The 21,846-nt window shown below is 41.2% G+C and overlaps 2 protein-coding genes across 14 annotated transcripts in view; one reads left to right on the top strand and one right to left on the bottom strand.

Annotated features, from left to right (window-relative positions):
* The window catches only part of qin (tudor domain-containing protein qin), a 316,412-nt gene extending 306,319 nt beyond the window's left edge, over positions 1–10,093 (bottom strand). The window contains exon 1 of the mRNA XM_076621692.1: positions 631–10,093. The gene's annotated coding sequence lies outside the window, so the exon portion shown is untranslated. The remainder of the gene's footprint in view (positions 1–630) is intronic.
* Positions 10,094–12,119: 2,026 nt separating this feature from the next.
* The window catches only part of LOC117163555 (uncharacterized), an 83,266-nt gene continuing 73,539 nt past the window's right edge, over positions 12,120–21,846 (top strand). Inside the window, exons 1-4 of one of the 13 annotated variants that reach the window (XM_033345928.2) lie at positions 18,612–18,975; positions 19,045–19,139; positions 19,235–19,788; positions 21,046–21,225. In XM_033345928.2, coding sequence (XP_033201819.1) covers positions 19,258–19,788; positions 21,046–21,225 — 711 coding nt within the window. In that variant the 5' untranslated portion in view covers positions 18,612–18,975; positions 19,045–19,139; positions 19,235–19,257. The other 12 variants (XM_076621547.1, XM_076621549.1, XM_033345925.2 and 9 more) reach the window with 12 other exon arrangements.

The raw sequence follows: 21,846 nt of genomic DNA, 5'->3' as shown, positions 1-21,846 counted from the left end.
ATAAAGCAAATTCAAATTAATTCCGACAGACAAAACGTAGTAAAAATGTGTACTTTGATTAAATATTATATTAGATTTAGCACAATTACAAATTTATGTACTACGTACTTTGTGCACTACGATTCTACATCGGTGCTAGATATGACATCTATAAACAACAAAAGAATTCCGAAACATTTTTTGATAAATAGTACCTTAATTTATAATATTTTGATTTTGTATTAAAATAAAGAACGCTAGAACTTAAAATCATTTTTTTATATTATATTATTGTTTGGTAAAATGTTAAATATAATAGAATAAGTTATAAAAGTTTTATTATATATAGCAAACCACATGTGATATCTTCAGCCATATGTGAATTTACTTACATTCGTGGAATTTTATGTATACACATTGCTTACATTTTTTTCTTTCATATTATCGTACTATATATCATACTGTTTTTTAGTACAAATATATTACTTACAAAGTTATTCGCAATGATACACACATATATATATAACAATATAACATATTTTACTATATTTATTAAAAGTGTTATATCGTTCATAAGAATACTTCGCTTTCCTTACTTCATAATTTACAATTCTTCAGAAGAAACATAAAATACAAAGATAATAAAATTACCTAATACTTGGAAACGTATAATAACGAATTTCATAATTCTTCAAAATCAATTTAAGCTCACTATCCATTGAAAATGAAGAATCGGTGCAATTTGGCACGAACTTCAATAGATCATGTGATCGGTAACATCTGAGTAGAAAACCGGTGCAATTGTAGTCACGTGATTACGAACGCCTCGCGATTCTCAAGGCAGATGCCGCTGCAATCTTAAGAAGTGCACAATTTGGCAAAAACATAAAAAGTCAGGTGGATAAACCGCGGAGTTGTGTTGGACCCATTGGATTCTAGGCGCGGTCGCGTCCAAAGATCCGTTATGATCCCATCTAGCGCGAACGCTTCAGCGAGCAACAGAATCGTAAACCTTGAACGCTATACTTCAGATACGTATTATTCTTGTATGATTTGAAATATAAACCTCAATTTAAAAGCTCCGTGATCAGTAGACACAAACCTACAGTGAAGTATCTAATATTCATGTATGTCATAAGGCGAAACGATATCTTCATCTGCCTTTTACAAATAGGAAGAGCATAATGTCATAAAAATGAAAATGCCTGATGTAAGTACGAATGTTTCTAAATGCGTATCTTAGAAATACTATCTGTTTTGTTGTTTTTCAGTCGTAGGTTTGCTATGCTTATATATTTACGATAAAGGTTAGATAAATCAGTTTTGTTTAGAAAAGAATGTACAAGTTCATCATTAGAAGAGTATAAATAGAAAGTTAAGCTACGACTTTGTATCCTTCGATGTTTGCACGGTAAATATGCGATATTCTGTAGAATTTCCTCCTCGTTGATTTCCAGTTTGATCGTCCTAAATTATTCCTTTAAAATTTTCAACATAGAATTAAAAATGAAACGAGAAGAACATTATACGCATTAAGGAGCATACGAATATGTTAATTATAGAAAATGATATATTTATGTAAAAATTCATATCGTATTTTCAAGCGCAGTGACAAGAAGCATAAGTATAGATTCAAGTTTTAAATTACAGTTTGTACAGTCATAGTATGTGATAGTGCTCGGTCATAGCAAAATGTGATTCTAGGTCCAAGCTCCTCTAGAAAATGCAATATTATTGCATTTCAGAAATAATTGCACCGACCGATATGACTCTAAGTAAAATTACCAGAGATCCAGCCAGCGATTATTCGAGTTTTTATCTTTATGTAATCGGTGCGATCGCGCGCGGCCTGAACCCGCCGCAAGCCATAGGATAGGTGAGGCAAGAAGAAAGAGGAAGCGAGATATCGGATTTAGGCCGGCGCGGCGCTCGAAACAACAGTATGTATGTAGAGGCGGAGCGGTCTCTGGACTAGGCAAGCCGAGCGAAAGAGCTGTGGCAAGGTCTAGGCTGGCTGGCATTCAAGGTCGCGTGCACAGCGCAAAAGCCCCTGGATCTATCCCCGCTCCAGATTTCTAGCGCCCTTTGCCTCTCACCTTCTTTGTCGCTCAATCGTACGTGTATACACATTTCACCTTTCTCTCTCTCTTTTCCTCTCTCGCTCACTCCTTCGCAGCTACTCCCTTCTCCTCGACCAATCGAGCCTTCTCTCTCTCCCTGCTATTTTCCTCTTGCTGTCCTTCTCGCTCTTTCTCTTTGCCCCTCTACGAGTCGCCTGACGTTTCCCTCTCACACAGTCTTGCCCTTTCCGCGTGCAACATCGATTTACCCATAAAAATTCCCCGTGCTCAACTCTATCACTCGTCTATTACTTCCTGGCTGATGTTCGACGTTTCCCATTCCCGGATTCACCGTTGTAATATGCGACAAAGGTATGATTGATCCGCGGGATGATTTAGCAGCGGTAGCGTGGCCTGGCGTTGCTTGAAATCATTTATTTACATTGCCTTCCCGTACATCCGCGTATACATATACGTAGGTCAAATGAGTGTACCATCGCTACGCTTAACTTGTTAGTTAGATAAAGAAGAAGAATGTAAGTAGCCGCGTAGCGAAGACACAGAACCTCAGGCTTGCGCGAACGAATTATTGGAGCCCGCCTTTGCCTCGCACACTTGCACGAATAAAGTAGTAGCGTTGAGTAAAAGAGAGTTTTCTGGAAGCTGTTTGCTCGTGTTCGAACGAACCGTAATTGTGTGCGGGTCAAGTTCAATGCGTCATTATGAATGTTAAAGAACTGGCTACGTGAGCATTAGTCGTTAGATTTATATCAGTAGCGTAAAAACAACTAAATTGTTTATGAAACGCTGTTAGGATGTCGAAATTGCTTATTACGTGTAAGACTCAAACATACGAGTAAGAAATCTCATTACAAATAAACTATATAGTGTTCGGCATAATAGACAATGTCCCATTCATCTATTCTCGTTTATTTTATCTCAAAGGCAAAAAGGAATGCGGAGTAGGACGCTAGATGTTTCTTTTGAGCGTGACACAGCTTCTGGGAATTACTTGTAGTTAACAAAGCAGCGATATATTGTGCTTCAGAAGAGGGATTTTCATAGGTAAGAAACATTAGAAACAGGATGAAATTTACTCTAGCACTTTGCGTGCGTTTACACTCCATTTCAGTATGATATATTTAACCATGGAAATTCTTACAAAATACGATTCCGGGCTTAAACGTCATCGTTATTTATTTCGAATCTATTCTATCAAATTTCAGTACTGCTTCGAATGTATTTGGTCTTGACACTCCATAGTCACAGTATCTCAACTCGATCCTACATTCAATTCCGTTGACCTAGATTAAACGCTAGTCGAAGTGGCAGATATTCATAGGCCATTCCCCGTTTCCCTCCAGCTATATCGCTGTTGAAAGAAACAGATACATCGATGTATGTTTTACAATTGCGAAACGTATCCTGCAACGCTCATCAGCGTGGCATAAATGCAAGGTGAAGCGAGATTTTCGATTAGGCTAATATGGATGCTGCGCGAGCAGAGAATTCCTTGTCGCAGGACTCGTAGCCGCTCCCACAGGGAGAAATAGAGACGGAGAAAGAGAGAGAAATTAAGAGAAGCGGAACAAGGGAGTGTGAAATAGTGGAATAGACCGGACTGCACAAAGGAGATCAATGAATAATTTTGAAGTAGTGAACGGACGAAAAGCCATCGATTGAAATTTTCATCGTGCTTTCGCACGCGCATGTTCGTTCAATTATTTATTCACGGAATAACGAACGAACAAGCAGATAAGTCGGGTTGGCGAGCAAACGAACGAAGAAGCGAACGGCGCGTGGTTCGACGACGAAAGAAACTAAAATGGCAAGAAGGAAAGAGCGACGACACATTGAACGGTTTTCGGACGTTATGGAAAATTGCAGGCGAGGTTACGTCGTCGAAAGGTCTCGAGCTAATCCTGTCGAGTACCTCTGACGCGACGCGACGTTCGAACTCGGCGGAGAGATAACTTGGGATATAGCTAATTTCATATTTGGCGTTCACACGTCGAATTTAAACGAGCATACGTGGCCGCGTCGCGTCACGTTATTATTAGGTGTCTGCAGCTCGTATAAAGCGTAGCCAGTGGTTTCTAGTGAATTTCAGTCTGACATCCAGCCGTTTTGTGTTTTAATATCGCGGCGTTCACGTTCGCGTCACCGTGCCGCCCACGCTTTAAATTCATTTCACGAAGTGCAGCAGCGTCGGGTTTGAAAAAGGGCGACGCACATGTCGTTCTCGACGTTTCCAATGGCAGGTCGCGTTACACAAGCGCGTGGAATTACAATATCGGATTTCATTTTCCGTCATAGGACCGGAGATTTCTCGGAGAAAGAGCCGGCGGAATGCTTCCGAGTGAAATTCGCCGCGCGATGAACGGTTTTGCACGATCACCGCTCCTCTTGTCCTCCTTTGCAACAAGTATATTCTATACTAAGACCGGAGCACCCAGCTAGGATGATAGGCGTTTCCTTTAAGCAAAATATAGTTGGCTGAAGATGGTTTCAGAAATCGAAGTGAGCGATGTACCGTCTCGACGCGAGAATACGACGTGTTTATCAAACCGTCTGGTCTCTTGGAACAGGAATTGGCTTCCAAATAATGATAAACTGCCGGCTTTTATTATTCTGGCTACGTATTTCTATAATAAGATTTCTCCATCCCGTTGAACTAGCGAAGAACGCGGTATAAAATTACACGATATACTTTGGACATTCTAACAGCCTGTTCTTCGTTTTACCATCGGATCGATTCATTACGCATACTGTTCATAAGAAATAGAATTGTACTAGCAATGATATTCATCTAATTCAAGCTGACTCGACGCTCGGTCATCCTCGCTTTTCTGTCTGTAAAAGGGAATTTTTATCAAGCCGCCCCGTTATTTGACTCTCCGTTTGAACACCGATACTGGACGCGCGAACGCGTGAACTTCGTATTAGAAATCCGCGCGTTCACGAAACAAGAAACGATAATAAAAGCAGACGAGTTCAGGCTGGAATCAACTGGTTGAATTCCGCAGGAATTTTCGAGGCTTCCCCAACAGGCAATAACGAGGATTCGGCCTCGTTTATCACCACTTGTAGCTCTACTCTGGCCGGCCGAACCGTTTTCTCTCGCTCGTGTTCGCAAAAGGAAGAAGGCGCGACTACTATCTCGTTCCTGCGACGACCGCTTGGTCGGGTTGCGACGCTACGTAACCCTCTTTCAGCCCTTTATTTTCAGGCCGTTTTCACACGTATCGCTACTACCACCATCGTCGCCACCGTCAGTATCTCTTTCTCCCTTTCACCATTTTTTCTTGCTCTATTTTCTCCGCTCTGTTCACTTTCCAGCGAATCGAGAACTCGACGACGAGCACGCACGCGCGCACGTTCATGTTCGTGTAAAAGCTATCCCATTCTCTTGCAACTATACGTGGAACTCCTGTTTTCCGATGCACGAAGCAGACGTTTGTCTGGCACGCGACTACTCGGCTTCTTCCACGTCCTCATTCTACTTTTGCTACGCCGACGCACAGCTGATTCTTCTTTCTCGGCTCTGGTCGGATAGTATCTTGTCCCTCGAGGGTAAAAGCCGACTGCTTCGCGGAAAGTCAATGAGACAGCTGTGGCTGTGACCAACTCCCTCAACGGCTGATTATAACAAACTCTGCCGATGGATCGTTTAGAAACCGGATTTATCTTCCCTTTTATCACGTACAATTACTCGATCGTGATCCTGGTCTCTTCATTGAATCCAGTTTTCCTTAGTTTATACGATAAAGACGTGCCTAACGGTGATGAGCGTTACTTTACCTCGGCAGGCTTTTCATCAGTCCTCGACACTGTAAGATACATCCCGCGATAAGAAGAAAGTTTACGGAGATAGCTGACGTATTAATTAGCCGGCGCGTATTAATCTTCGTCGAGTAATCGAAACAAGTAACGAACGTCGTGCCCGTCATCGCGGTACACTGGCGCGAAACTTTTAATATTTCATGGTGTCATTTCCTCCTTTTTACTCTTTTCTTTGTCCTTTTTCCTTCTTTTTTTTTCCTTTTTATTGAAAACTCGCGCAAAAGATGGACAATAACGCTGGGGCATCGATAGATTAACGACAAGATCGAATCCATCGTAACGTGGACGGGGAGTAACGCTGGGGAAAAGGAAATTAACAACTTCTCTTTTTCCTCGATCGTCAATTTTATTGCGACTTCTCGCCTCCACTCGGCAGGCAGATTCGTCCTGGCTAGATGATTGCATGGAATTTACTCGAAAGACCCAAGATATGCCCGATACACACAACGAAGAAGATGACGAAATGAGAGTGGTCGATAGTTGCACGACGCTCTTTCCAGTATTCCGTTTTCCTCATCCCCCTCAGCTCTTCTCCTTACTCCTTCGCGGAACTCACTCCAGTTTCCATGCGAACGACGGCCCCGTGCTTCGCTTTCTTCGCAGTTTAACGTAACATCTATACAAGTTCGTTGCGATACGTGTTCCAATGCAACCGTACAGCTACATTGTCGAAAGCAACAATGACGACGACTTGTTTTTCCTCCTTCGCGTCTCTGCTCTCTTTCAGTTTCTTTTTTCCCGCCGCTGTTCCTCTACGTTTCTAATACGACCAAATGGGCTACGTCCTTCGCATAGACGAGAGCGTTAAACAATGAAATCTCTCAATTATGGTAAACCGGTAAACCGGTAAATTAGACGACAGATGGGTTTAATGACCGGACGTTGAAAGAAGTTTTGTTTGGTAGAGATCTAAGCCTTCTCGCACGATGAATTAATGTTATCAGCGAAGTTTAAGTCATCACGAATTTACTGTCATTTGTATCATCTTCTTCTAATAAAGACGAAGTCTGCCATATTATTTTGACAGATAATTCCTTTCATCTTCAAGTAACTTGCGTAATTTCACGATGTACTTTGGGAATGATCGTAGAATTCGATTCTGTAAAGTTTAAAGCAGATCTCTTCGATGTAAAATACATATTCTCCCCCTTACGTCGGTGTAAATATTCAAAATTCTTTGATATGATTTGTGAGTCATTTCGTGGAATATCCATATGTTAATTTTGCAACGTTTCCATACAGATTTTACACTCAAATTGCTTACATTTCTTTCATCGTTCATCACAACTTCGGTTTTGAAATGAAGACGACATTGTATCTGAATATTCTGTATATCGTTACATCTTGTTTTGAATAATTCGTGATCTTCTGGCATTCTGGCATTTTTCAACGTCTACAGATATTTCGCAATTGACGATCCCTCGAAAGCACGTTTAGTAATTCTATCCTTCTATCATACTCGGTAGATACTCGTACTGACACTTTCGTAGTCATGATTTTTAATGTTTGCGATGGTAGAAAACATGCTATTAATAAAATCTTGTTATTAGTCGAAGAAAATACGAGGAGAAACGTTTCCTGAGGAAATATTTCTGATATATTCCGCGGAAGCTTGTTGTAGAAAGCAACTTCCACTAAAAGCCGCTTCAAATATTGCATAAAACTTTAATTTATTATAACGAGTGTAACGACAAGAAGAAAATAAAATCTCCATTTCTCGCTTCAGCGACGTACAAGCAGAAGCTTACAGCAGCTAAATTGGAATTTCGAACCATTTCAATCCACTCGAAACGATTCAAACTGTCTAACTGCTTTAATATTTTCTTTATTCCATCCTAGAAACAAAATATCTGTAGGGCAAATTGAAAAATCCCTTTGACCCTTTGCAGGAGTATATTTGTTCTCAGTCATTGAAACAATGAGCCACTCTAACTCAGCCTACCCAATCAACGCTCTGACGAAGGAACGTCGTACATCGATAAATATTTAAATATATCGTATATTAAGTTTAGAACAAATGCTATTCCTGGCTCGAAGAGGAAACTGAAATTGGTATAACAAGATGTCATCGGACGCTAACTGGAATGTTCAACTCCATTCATCCCACGCACTGAATATAACGTAATATCACGATCATTTATTCTCATTTTTATCAAGCTTTCTCAACGATGAAACGTTGAATAGTTGTAAGACTTGAAAGCTTGCACGAGCTACATGAACATTTCCTTCTATTATATTATTACTGTTCATCCAGTACTAAATAATTCCAATCAGTATAGCAGCCATGTCTGAGCGCGATACGATGGTACGAGCGCAAAACAATCCAAAATGAAAGATAGCAAATTCTCGACAGAGTTTGTTTTCAGTCCTTTTTTTCTGTCCGCGAGCGCGATGTTTGTACGTTTGGGTTTGGCAATCAGCGAATATTTGCAGATATTTCCCAAATTTATTAACGCACGCTTTTCGTGTCGAACGCAGTGAAAACATTTCGCATTTCGATAGTCCTTCGCGGTTCGGCTGCGTCGATAGCATCGTGTTGCGTTCGCGAAGGAGGTGCGAAGCACAGTGGCTAGAACGTTGTCCTCGCGAATTCATTTCCTCCGTTCCGAGGAAGGTCTTCAGATATTCGATTCGATACGACGTTCCATTGAAAAAACGTGATTGGAATAAAATAGCGAATCGTTCGAATCTTCAGACAGAATAGGAGCAACAATAGCCGGCGTGTAGAGTCTTTTTCTTTACTTTTGTTCTTTTCTTTTTTACAGTCGCGTCTTTGCCCTGATTGAATTTACAATTTTTGAGATGGAAAATTGCACACGAGCGATCGCGTGTATCACGGACCGGGGCGTCGATTCATCGCAGCCACGCAATTTGGCATAGCACGTGCTGTTAGCAAACCGACGCGACGGCTACAAATTGATGCCCTCTGGGCCCAATGTCGGTAAATTAATAGAGCCAGCGTTAAGTTCAATCGATGATGCGCAATAAATTGATGAAATCGTTATTGCACAGTCCGGTATTATTTAATCAGCGATGCACACTTCATTCAAGCACAATTTTCTGAATAACCGTGTATAACTAGATGCTCGAATAACACTCCGGAGCCTGGTCCGGCCATTGTTCATCGACGTCGATGATACACTGTAGGACGCTTCATGCTACCGCGCTTCGTTAATGACACCGACCCCCTCGGTGTATCGCGACGTCCCCGGAGAGACACTTGCGTCACAATCGTCCCCGCAGCGTCTTCGTTCGTCGGCTATTTTTTCTCCCCTTGCGATACGTCGAGCTTTTACCTTCTTCTAGTCGAGTTTTTCCACTTTATTGTCGTCCGAGTGCCAAATATGCGAAGCTGCCAGCAAACCGTACCGCGGAATCGTGCGATTCGAAATTGCCCCAAAAAAGGGAAGATGAATATTTCCCTTTCCTTTAGAACAGCATGGGAAAGATATGGCTACGTGACAATGATCAGAGAATTCCCTTTCGCGAGTTTCCTCTTCCATTTTTCTTGTTCAACACGAAACTTTCATGCGATCGCTCCGTGGCCTTTGTTCTTACGTCCGCATCTTGGACCTAGTTCCATGTTACACGTACTCGCTGGTCTTGATAAACTCGTAAGCGTGCGCGTGACAGGTAATAGGTAACAGTTATTCGCAACGGCTCGGTGAAAATCCCGGGAAGTTTATTAAAGGCCTGGCCTCTTGACGCGCACGGCAAACGAAAAGTTTCATTTGAGTATACGCGAGTCGGCGTACCACCTAAGTCTACAGTATTCTGCTTCTTTTAATTCCTCCTCTTCCACTCGTCTTTTGTCCACGATTTTTATCTCTCGAACCGGGGGCATCGTTGTAATACAGTTAGTTAACGACCGTCTCCTCTCCGTATACTTCGACCGTATACTTCGAATAAGGAAAATCCAACGTCGCCTGGTTTTACCGAAACATTTGGAAGAAGGCACAATCCCACCGAGAAACCGGAGTAAATACTTTATTTCAATCTTTAGAGGCCCCGTGTCTCTTACCTAAAAGGGTAGTCACAATGCAATCTTTTCAATGAAGTACAGAGTACCCCTTCACAGACGTGCATTTAAGATCCGCGAATGTTTTGCGGAGGAGATGTAAACCGACCGTTATATTCGTTAATCCACTCTTGACGCAGTTAACGATCAGAGCGAGAGAGGGAGAGAATCCTTGGAAACAGTACAATGCGATCCAAGGCACGCCGTGAGACGCGCTCGGCCTTGATAGCTTTCGATGTAATCTGAAATTAATGCACGTTACGAGTTACGTGGTTGAAGCAGCGCATAAGCGTCACGAAGACTAAAAGAAATTTAAGATGCCACGGGACCCGGCCTGAATACAAATTAAACGCAGAGATGGTACACGTGGCCACGGTCCCTCAAAAATGGATAATACGCAAATTCCTTTCTCCGGTCACGCAAATCCAGCTAAGCTACGTTCTAAACTCTCGTCGAACGTTGTACTTTCCTTCGGACATACAGTCTCTTTTTGCAAATTAGAGCGAGTCCGACCGGATCATCCCGGTTGACATGGAACCGTTGTCCAGCGTGTGATCTCGAACTTGCACCGACACGACGTGACCTTACGACTTCCAATGGTCTTGTCGTTTCGAGGACACGCAAAACTCACATTCCTTTCAGCTGTTAACACGCGAGACTCACTTGTAACGATAAGTATATTCGATAATTCGCTAATCGTAAGCGATTTAAGATCATAGCGTTTGTTCTACGAATGTTTCGACGAAAGATGACGCGTTTAACAGCGGATCGTTTGTTAACGAGCTTTCAACATCTTCCTAACCCTGCGTCAATATTAGAGTAACGACGCGGCTCGTGAGCTGTCAGCTATTAGTAGTTAGTTACCATTCGCGTGCCGCCGCTGCTCGCCGTGGAAGATCCTCATTTAGGACGCGCCGTGTCCTTACGAGACTTACGACGTACACTCGCACTTGAACCGTTTGTCGACCAGAACACGCGGAGTGACTGCGATTCAATCGGAACATTACAACTACGATTAGCGACACATTTTTAGAAACGCATATAAGTTCTCTCTTATGCGTAGGGTTATCGTGCTCGAGCACACGGAACGCATATGATTGCACCGATAGGATTACCGAGTCGCAGAACATTGGTTACGTTACGGTTGACAATTCCTACGAATCGTGTAACGCACAGAGGGATCTCAGAAGCTTCGCTAGAAATGCATGGAGCCGACCGTTGTAACATCCAGGTTCTTTCCCGTGGTGATCGTGTAACATGGTACCGATGGATAGGGTAGACATGGATGGAGCGATAATATCGGCTGCGTTTCGTTCGGCCACGAGCGTGCGAGGAACTCGAGGGCGAAAACCGCAGTCGAACCTCGGCGACGTTCTCAGTGGTCAACTTCGAACACAGATAGGACAGTGGCTCGGAGAGTAGCGAGAGCTTGTGGACGAAGATGAACAGGATACGCGCAGGCGGAATGGGGGTAAATAGACGAGCGGAGGAATAGAAGGAGAGGGTAAGAGAGGGTTAAACAGAAAGCGAGAGGAAAAGAGAAAGGGGAATAGGGTGAGAGGGTGAGAGGGTCGAAGGCGAGAAAGATAGAAGAGGGAGGCAGGCGCGTGAAGCGAGATAGAAGAGAAACAGATAGATTAATAGAGAGAGGGAGAACCGTGGCAGGTGCAGGAGAGGATTCGCGTACGGGCGGGTTAGTTGTGCGTACCAATCGCGGGTGCAGGGTACGTCCGCAGGCACGCAGGAGGAGGCGAAAACCGGGCACAGCCCCAGGAGCGGAGGGTCCCGGCGAACGGGGCAAAACCGCCCACGCTGCTTCCTGGGGACCGGCGCGCGTCTGCTCGCGCTGCGACGAGTGCAACGCATTGAGTACCGCGCGCGAAAACGGGCTTCAACGCGACTCGGTTGGGTGGTGGCCCGCTGTTCACTCGTCGGAGAGAAAACGCGAGACAAGGAGGTACGCGAGACAAGGAGGTACGCGAGGAGCGACAGGGATGAGAAGAAAAAGAGAGGGATGCGTGAAGGAGGAAGGGTGAAGAACGGAAGAGGAAGAGGAGGACAGTGGAGAAGGAAGAAGGGTGGCAGGGGTTGAGTCGGGGTAGGAGGTTAGCGGGGACGAGTGAGCTCTGGCGGAGGTTGGGCGACGGGGGTGGCGGCCGATTCTCGGTTGGTGGCGAAGGCTGAAGGGGAGAGAGAGGTGGCGGCGGTAGTGGCGGCGGCGGCGGCGGCGGCGGCGGCGGCGGCGAACATAAAATCCCTCGCACATGCCTGGTGCATTCATTAGGGGGGATGTGTCCGTGCAGCGTACACGTCGACCTGCATCCACGCCACCCTCTCTCTCTCTCGGCGCCACCCCTGGCCTCAGTCGCGCTTCGCGGCCAACTTGGTACACACGCCACTTTGTTGTTTCTCCCTCTCGGAGTTTCGTCCGCATTTGTACGTCTTCGACGTCGCGTCGCGAGATAATCGTGCTACGCGAGAATATTTCGTTTCGATCTTGCCGTCGATCGTCGATTCAACGAGAAAAAGTAATCACCGACGGTCGTTATTAACACCACTCTCTCTGATTACGCCGTCTGTGTTTCTCGTTTTTACATATCGAAACTTCCTTTCCTGCCTTGTTTCTTCGTTCGTTCGATTTGACGCGGTTGCGATCATGAATGACGAACGTTTCATGAGTTGAAGATACCGTATAATATCTACTCGGTGTCGAACGATTATTACGAGTGCGTTCTTTCCGTTGGTAACTATCGTGTGCGCGAATGTACTGTCCATGAAGAAGGCAGAGATCGCAGTTGCATCGTGAAACGCAAAAGAAGCTTCCTGCTGATCGTTCCTTCCGTGAATGTGAAGAGGATCGTCTTCGTTCGTCACCAGGAAGGATTGTCCCCGTAAGATCGTCGCGGAAGATCTTCACGTAGGAGGATCAAAAGGGATCCTTCCTCTGAATCTGCATGGTGCGGCTACACGCCAGGCCGACAGGATTTCATGTTCACGAATTTCAGTAAACCAGGTAACGATGCGCCTAATCCGCCTTCACGGTATCGGCGCGTCGATTTTCAGATTTTCCTTCGCGCGACACCCTCGCGTCGTTAGCTCTATCGAGAGAATACGTTCAATTTGCGCGCTCGGCTTTCCTCTGGCTGCACGCGGTGGTTCGCTTAGAGGGGAGGCCAGCTGTGGATTCGCGCCTATTCCGTGGCCCGCAAACAACCTACCAGAACCGGACCCATCGATCGCGAGATCTAGAGGCATGCGTCGCGTGTTCCTCTCTCTCTCACTTTGTCAATCTCCCTTCGAGAGACTAAGACGCAACCCACGTCGAGGCAAAAACGTTCAACTACCACCGATCAAATACGACGTTGATATTTCTTGTCGCACGACCGTTTAAACGCATTTGTTTGGCCAGTTTTTATCGACGCGCTAGCCTCGCTCGTTCGTTGATCCGCTGTTTTGACAGTTCGTTTTCTATTTTTACACGAGTCGATAATCGGATAGGAAAATAAGGGAAATGGTTGTACCGTTCAACGTAGAAAATATGCGGGATGTATCGAAACCGGGGGATCAGAATCCCTTGTTAAATTCCGTAACTGGTCGGAAAACTGTATAGTTTAGCGGATTTCGATAATATGCTCAGTAAACTAGACTGTATTTATTGGTTTACCGTCCGATTGAAACATAAACTCGCTCAGCGCGGACAAAAATACGCGGTAACGCGATTGTCGATTCTCGAAAATATATTCGCCAACGAACGCGTGCGTGGCCTATTTCGTGACCATCGTATCGTTTCCATTGTTTCGCGAACAGTAAAACCAGGCGAAAGATGTTCCTTCACGCTGTAGATGAGAACAAGAAAAATTTACGAGCGATGAAATTTTAATAAGCGAAACGAATATGCAAGTTAAAACGCGCGAAGACTGACTTTTGCTCAATAAAATGATAAAAAATCTATTTTTTTAAATACGTAGCTTTATAGTAGCAAATAAAGGAAATCCAAAATTGTACGTAAGACAGACCATAAAATTAGCAATATAGTACGTATCGTATTTCATGTCGGAAAAATTACATATCAACTGAAACGAAGAAACGTTGTTTCTCAGTTTCTAGATACTTCAATTTAAGGTTTGTAATTAGCCGAAGTGCGCGACGAATAAATACGCAACTATGCAATTACTCATTATGTAGCTTACATCTAAAATTGCAATTTACGTAGTTGCGTAAGGTAATAAATATTAAATTTCGCAATTTTTCATAGGAGACAGCGGTAGAAAGGAAAGGAGAGAGGGAATAAAGAAACTCATTTCTTCCTCGAATCAGAATTCGAAATACGTGAAATAATATTTCTGAATCGGGAATGTTCTTCGGCCCGTACAAACGAAACATTCCTTAAGATATAATTTAAAAGCGACGTCCTACGGGCACGTGTTTTTACGAAAGTTTGTCATGCAAATTTCCTAGAAATATACTGGTCGTTTCACAATCGAAAAATAGGATTTGAGAGAAATAAAACCGAGCGAAATAAAAAAGACGAGCCGTATGTAGCTACGTTAGAATTTTCTCGGGATTATTTGCGCAATGTTTCTCCGGTAACGTTCTTTCCTTATGCAAATACAGAATGCCCTCCTTACATCGTGCACTTCGGTGGACAAATATTACAGTAACGGTATATCAAGATTAATTTTTAATCCTTCGCGATGAGCGGTGGGAAACGAACCATATTTTATCATGCGCGCATGTAGTTTTTCCGTGCATCGGGTTACTTACGCGTTGATTAAGAGAAAAATAAGATAAAAATAGAATTAGCAAAAAAAAAAAAGAGAGAAAAAGTAAAGAAAAGTAAGTACCATGAACCGATCGCGTTTCATAAACCGATGAACAGTTATCGTTCATTTTCTATAGCTTGATGCAGCAGACGATACTCCTATTAAAATGAACTGGTCGAAAGTTCGAGCATAATCAACGCCAAACAATGTGTTTACACTTTACCCTTCTGAAAAAGACGACGAGAGGGAACAGAAAGCAATTTCTCGCGTCTCTTTTTTACCGTACGTCTCTCGAACGTATCGTGACGTCGTGCAAGATGACGCATCGATATCGATCGAATCCTTCGATCGCAGAAAACCGAAGGAGTATGTGTTGCGCGAGAAAGAGAGAAGGAGAGAGAGAGACAGAGAGGAAAATGAATTCGCGGCATAACCACGACTTTCAATAGTCTCGTACTAGCGGCAATACTTGTGTAACGCGTAAGAACGTTTAATAAAGGCCCTGAAGTTTCTGCAGCAAAACGTCTCGATCTTTTCAAAATTACACGTTTAAAGCGTGCTATTTCTTCTCCTTCTAAGTCACACCACCGCATTGTCGCTAAGAAAACGTACGACCGAGCGCAGCAGCGTGCGTCTTTTATCGAGACAGCGTATTTTATGCGAACTTTCTTACCACTGCATTAAACTTTACTGCGCTATCGTGAATCCGTTGCGTTTTGTTCGAGCGTGAATTATGTATACCATCGTGTACGACGCTCCTTTCGTTGCGAGTTTTAGTCCGAACGATCGGACCAAGTACCGAACAAAAATCGAAGATACTTGAAGAACGATCGTGCACGTACATGTGTCGATCCATTAATTATTCATCATGACAAAGAGAAGAAAAGATAATTAGAAGTTTTATCGCGAAATGCCGCGCTAATAGTCTGTGTTGGGTAATTTACGAGGAATCGGCGCGCGCGCAGTTAACGCGCGAACATGAGCGCAGCGCGAGAAGATCGCGCAAGCCGCGTGGCACCGCTGCATTTCCGGTATGCACCGCGCGAAGATCGTCCCTGAAGATCTGCCAGCCGCACGGAAGACAGAAACATGTCTTTTTTCTTCCTTTTTTTTTTTTTTGCCGCGCGACTTCTCAACGCGCTAGGGCGAAAAACAGCGACGTATTCAGCCACAATACGTCACGATATACCTGCTTCCACTTGTTTTCCTCGTGGAACAATCAAGGCCATCGCGAGATAATTATGCAGATAACGGCGATGCTCGCCGATATCCCAGCTGTAGGAGGATCTACAGGTCCGTTCCTTGCTTTACTATTTTTCTCTCTGTATGTCTGTTCTTTAATATCGCCGATCTTTGCTCTTTCACACATACGCATACACATGATTCAGTGTTGAACATTCTTGTTGATTTTAACTTTTTCTGACGATCATGTAGACATGTCATATTTACATATGAAACATATGTATGTATATTACTTTAGAAGCAGATTCTTTTCTCGAACGGTATCTATAGACAACTCGCTCTAGGAACCGGTTCGCACAATTAATTGCGTAACCATTTAGTTGACCCAGGATGATGTTGTTAATGTCTAGTAAACGAGAAGGCTCTTTGTTAGCAATAGGTTTGCGTTCTTCGATGCGATAAAATCGGCTCCGACGCGATTAAAGAAGTCCGTGTAAACGCGCTAATAGCTAACTACTGCAGCCTTTCCAGTAGTTATTCATCGATGAAACGAGTAAATCCGACTTGATACCACCGGATACGATTACTCGTTCTCTCTTCTACTTCTTCTGTTTCCTTTAATTCTTTCGTTTGTACTATCTGCCATAGTTACCCGAACGAGGGTAAAGAGAAGGAAAAACTGAGGGAAAAAGATATATATATATATATATATATATATCGTGAGAAATTTTCTACTAGTACGCGAGACGGAACAAGAAATAGATTCGAGCAGCGAATCATTTAAAGTTTCTCCCTTCCGCAGAATACTTTCGAATTCACTATACGTCCTGATACGGTTAATAATATTCTTCCTTTCGCTTATTTACGGGACTCTCTTAAACAAGATGTTTTCATCAAGGTAATATCTGTTATAATTTACGACAACGCCTAGCCGCGAAGCGAAAGTACATCACGAAGCAAAACGCGAAGCAAAGTTCTTTAAACGAAGTTAAGTTAAGTTTTAAATGTTTTCAGTCGGTGAATCAGTAAAAATATTGCGGCCCTAACGGCAGCATCTATTGTCTTCATTGCCAGGCCAATCGTTTAAAATCCTCAGAAACACACGAGCCCGAGATAAATTCAATTATATTCACTGTGTTATCCGCTTAATACACTGAATTCCTATTTGCCAACACGGCCGTATCTTCGTCGGGGACAAGCAGACGAATAGTAATTTTGCGCAGTGCCAATCAAAGTGCGGATTAAATCTGTTAATGGTCGGGCAAAGCTTGTAAATCCATATTCGGAAACCGATTAAGGAGATTTTCCAATTTTCCCGCTACCTATTGATTTTGAATGGTTAACGCGATTATCGTTCGGCTCGAAATTAATATCAGAAAGCTTACGATTTGCGCGAATTACCGTTTAGTGGAGTCAAATGAAGTCGATCGACTCCTTTACATTGCATGATTTTCCGTGAAATGTAATCCCCTCTCGTATAACGTAGCGCAAATACGTCCGTTTAACTAATGGGCCAGCAGAAAAAGAAGCGTGCTTATGAAAAAAAGAATAGCAACATTTTCGTGTTCATCAATCGTGTTCTATTCGCGGAAGTAGTTACGTGATAATAACTGTGCAAACAAATTTTTAGATTAGATTTCGATTTTTAAGGAGGGTGGGATTTGTTCAAGAATGAAACGGATTTTAAGGTTTTCTTTTTATAGCATCTGGTTCAAGGATCTATGAATTTTACATGCATTACGTGCAATACAATATCGTAACAGGGTATAAGTTTGCCACGTTTCACGGGAAGTCGAATTTCCGTGTAACACTTTCAAAAGTATCACACGATGTATCTAAACGTTTTTGTAAAAAATGCTTTATAAAAAGTAAAACAAAAATTACTTTTTTGTTTTTGAATTTCTCATAGAAAGAGAAATTAATTTTTACTGTGATAATTGTTTTCAATCACATGATTAGCTTTGTAAAATGAATAGGAGTTGTTTCGTTTATTCTGATTATTATGGAAACATTTTAAGCTCTTAAACTTTCACGCTATATATGACGATTGAAATCATTTATATTTTTGATAGTACTATGATAAGAATTTTGTTGACAAGAGAAAAGAGTCTATTGAACAAAGGGTAATTTCTACTAAAATAAGGCGTTTCAAGCTGTCAATAAGATAAATGTGTTTATCTCGATATTCGTTTAGTAAAAGTAGTTGAATTGGGAATTTGTTTACTTTATTTAACTTTTAACGTTCACGTATTCTATAATTTATACATTTCGACAGTAATTTTATTTGGGTAAATTATGCATCGCGTGTTATTTCCATTTTGGCTTTATAATCGTATTATTATTATTATTATTATTATATCGTATTGTATACGAACGTTGAAAACGGAAAAATAAACTTTTGCATAATGATATTTTAATATAAGTCATTGTTTTCTACTTTTCGAAAAACAGATAATATTTTTATTAGTTTGTCGTTGCATCTTAGACTGAAATTAGCATTATTGGAAATATCTATACAAAAGTATGTAAATATAAAGTGAAACAAACGTTCAATTAAACTGAAATTATCGAGAGAAGTCGTATTACGTGACTAGCAACGTTTGAATTCGAGCGCCCTTCGCGCCATTCCCCCCGGCAGATGCACGAAGGTCAAAAGTATTTTAAAAATAAGGCCGTAGGCATTGGCAGATTGGTATGGTAGTGGACGTTAAGGGTCGGGTGGCGTTGTAATGGCAAAAAGTTTGCGAAAGGTGAGTAATCATCGGGACGATAAACAAACTCGGGTCGTTAGTGTATACGATGCGTTAGTTAGCTGGCGCTGGGTTTAGGTAAATAAAGCCGCGTGTGAAGCGTGTTTGAATGGTTAGAAATCGAGCATCAACAAATCGAGTTTTCGCGAGAAGGCTCGTGGTTAGACGAGTACGGCCGACAATGGCGCCCAAGCCTCGCGAATATTGACATTGCCGAAAACATTATCTTCGAATATAGGATATTATCATATCCGTGGGTGACACATACTGCGTCGCAATTAATACTCTAACCTTCTTTTAATTCGCGCTACATTTGTCGATGTGAAATCGCGAACGCTGTTATTTTTCGGTTACTGAGGTTATGCGAAAAAATGTTTTTGGTACGTATAGTAGCGACGCGTGAACCCTGAAGGGTTTTACAGTTATACTGCAATGTGGCACATTTGCAGAAGCACGGAGGAAGTTGTGTGGGTCTAGAGTTGCGATATAATCTCTGAGGAGATATCGTCAGGCCGATATAGGAGAGTGTGCGTGAAGAAGGCGTGTGAGTTAACGTTTTAAGGGTTAGGGAGTCATTCTGTAGTCAGGGTGATCAAAGTCTCTAGTGTGGACAGTTCAGGGCAGCTAGTTTGGTTGTAGGGTTGGGATTGGAGATAGACAAGATGGACCAACAGTATTGCCTACGGTGGAACAATCATCCAGCCAACCTCACAGACGTTCTCAGCTCGTTGCTTGCCAGAGAGGCACTCTGCGACGTTACCCTGGCGTGTGTTGGAGAGACATTCAAGGCACACCAGACGATACTCTCTGCATGCAGTCCATATTTCGAGAGCATTTTCCTCCAGAATACCCATCCCCATCCAATTATATTCCTGAAGGATGTCAATGAAACGGAAATGAAGGCATTGCTGCACTTTATGTATAAGGGAGAAGTTAACGTTAGTCAGCATCTGCTACCGATGTTCCTTAAAACAGCTGAGGCGTTACAGATTAGAGGCCTCACTGATAATAGTGTAAATAACAAGGCAGAAGAGAAAAGTCCATCGCCAGAACCAGAATCACAATCTGGTGTTAGGCATACTGAATCGCCTAACCTTCAGCCTCTTCCTGAAAAGAGGAAACGAAAGGCCTCGGGCAGCTATGATGTTTCCCTTAGTGGTCCACCCAGTGAACGGTTCATGTCAGATTCTCAGGTACGTAATTTTAAATATTCTATATCGATGTTATTAGTTTATGCATGTAAGTATCATGAGAGTTATGTTTTTACTCTTAAATAATTCAAATACCATACATTTTTCCTCTGTCATAATTTGTGTTATTATTGTTTTCATTTTAGAGTTCATAATAAGCAATTATTTAATAAAGTGTCTACAACAACAGTATAACAGAATAAAAATAGTGAAATAGAATAATTCATTCCTTTTAATCGTGTCAAAAATATTTCTTTATAAGAAACTTTAAATTCTTTTCTAATTCTTTCATATTTTTTTGCAATATGTATTCAAAATATGTGTACAAAATTTGTCAATATTTTTCTGTAAACATAATAACAATTATGAAGTAGGTCACTTTCTTTTAATTTGTATCAGTTTTAAGATTTTTATGTACTCCGATAACTATAAGTACTAGCTATTCCATTTCTAGATAATCTGTATCCTATTTACAATGCTTGAGAAATAAATTATGATAAAACAAGAAGAAAATTATGTCTCAGTATAAAAAAAAGTAAACAGAAATTTCAATAGTGGTGAAATAATGATATATATTGTGTATTTTTGAAAATGGAGTACATAAAATATGTGTTTTGTTTTCTTTATTGTACGTTTATTTTATTATCTAATTGCCGCATTTTTTATATTATATGCAAGTTTATGTTGCAGTATTGGTTTCATGTAAATCTATCGCTTTTAAATAAATCGTTTTCAAAACATATGCTCCCGCGAAGTTGCGCGCGTGCGTTGTGCATGCATGCGTACACGTATACATGTGTAGTCACGTGTGTATGCTCAAAATTTTCTTACAGGTAGCGCCTAAAATTCGAAGATAATGATCGCACTTTATTATCATGAAATTATATATCTATATGATTGGACAGCTTTCCAAATATCTGTACTTGTAACCTTGAGGTATATAGCAAATGCTGATCTTAAAATATCATTTCTGTCACAGACTAATCCTTTAGAATTAATGATGTTTTGGATAATTCCTCTCTTTAAGTAACTGTTCTGCATATTTTAATTTTGATAGAAATTTTCTAAATAATGTACAATAAAGAAAATAATTCAAAATTTTAGTCAATCAAAAGAACCTTTTTTTTATATTATAAAAAAGAAGTTTCCTTTATGTTGTAAATTTAAATATGCTAGATACAAGTATTATTACAACAATTATAAATAATTTTATTTGTAATGCTTCTAAAGTGCATAATTTTGTAATTTATTATTTTTCAGGCATCATCACAATGTAGTTACAAATCAAGCCCTCCCGTGATTCCAAAGTTAAATAATGCCATGGGAGGTGATATGGAAGATGGTGGTCGACCTATGTCTCCTGCATCACAGCCACAACCTTCGATCAAGCAAGAGTTAGATCATCATTTGCCAGACTTCCATGACAACATTTCCCTCCCAGTAAGTACCCTTCAGTTTCTTTTTTATTAGTATGTTTTAAATATTTATGAGAAAGAGTTACAACATGCATGTAGTGTAATTGATAGCATGTAAATAGTTAACGATATGTAGTTATATGCTTCCTGTAATGTGAAATTCATATAGTAAGTTGTAACATTTCTTTTTCTATGATTGCTGTATTATATTAGATTCCTTATTAATTCAAAAAATAAATAACTTTTAACTATTCAATAGAATATTTAAATTCGTCCATATAGTTTTAATAAAAGTTGTTGTGATCATTTATAATATTAAATATATATAACAAATCAATTATTCTTTTTCCATATTTATAGTTAAAAGTTGCTTTAATGTAGTGTAAATTTTGATATTTTATGCATTGTAATGGAATTAATCTTTTATATTACGTATTGCTTTTATTTCAGAATGTTATTTTATTCTATTTTATTGTTGTATTGTGTAACCAAATTGTATTTTAAAAAAAAACTTTAACACACACATGCATAGCTTGTAAGCTATTCGTGAAATTATACAATATGTCGAGTAGATTGTACAAAAAATGTGAAGTTTCGTTACTGTTCCTGTAATCAATGATTTTCTACTATTTTCCTACAACTACTC

This window comes from Bombus vancouverensis, chromosome 9 (genome assembly GCF_051014615.1).
Source record: "Bombus vancouverensis nearcticus chromosome 9, iyBomVanc1_principal, whole genome shotgun sequence".
NCBI lineage: Eukaryota > Metazoa > Arthropoda > Insecta > Hymenoptera > Apidae > Bombus > Bombus vancouverensis.
This window is presented reverse-complemented; position numbering and strand designations above follow the sequence as displayed.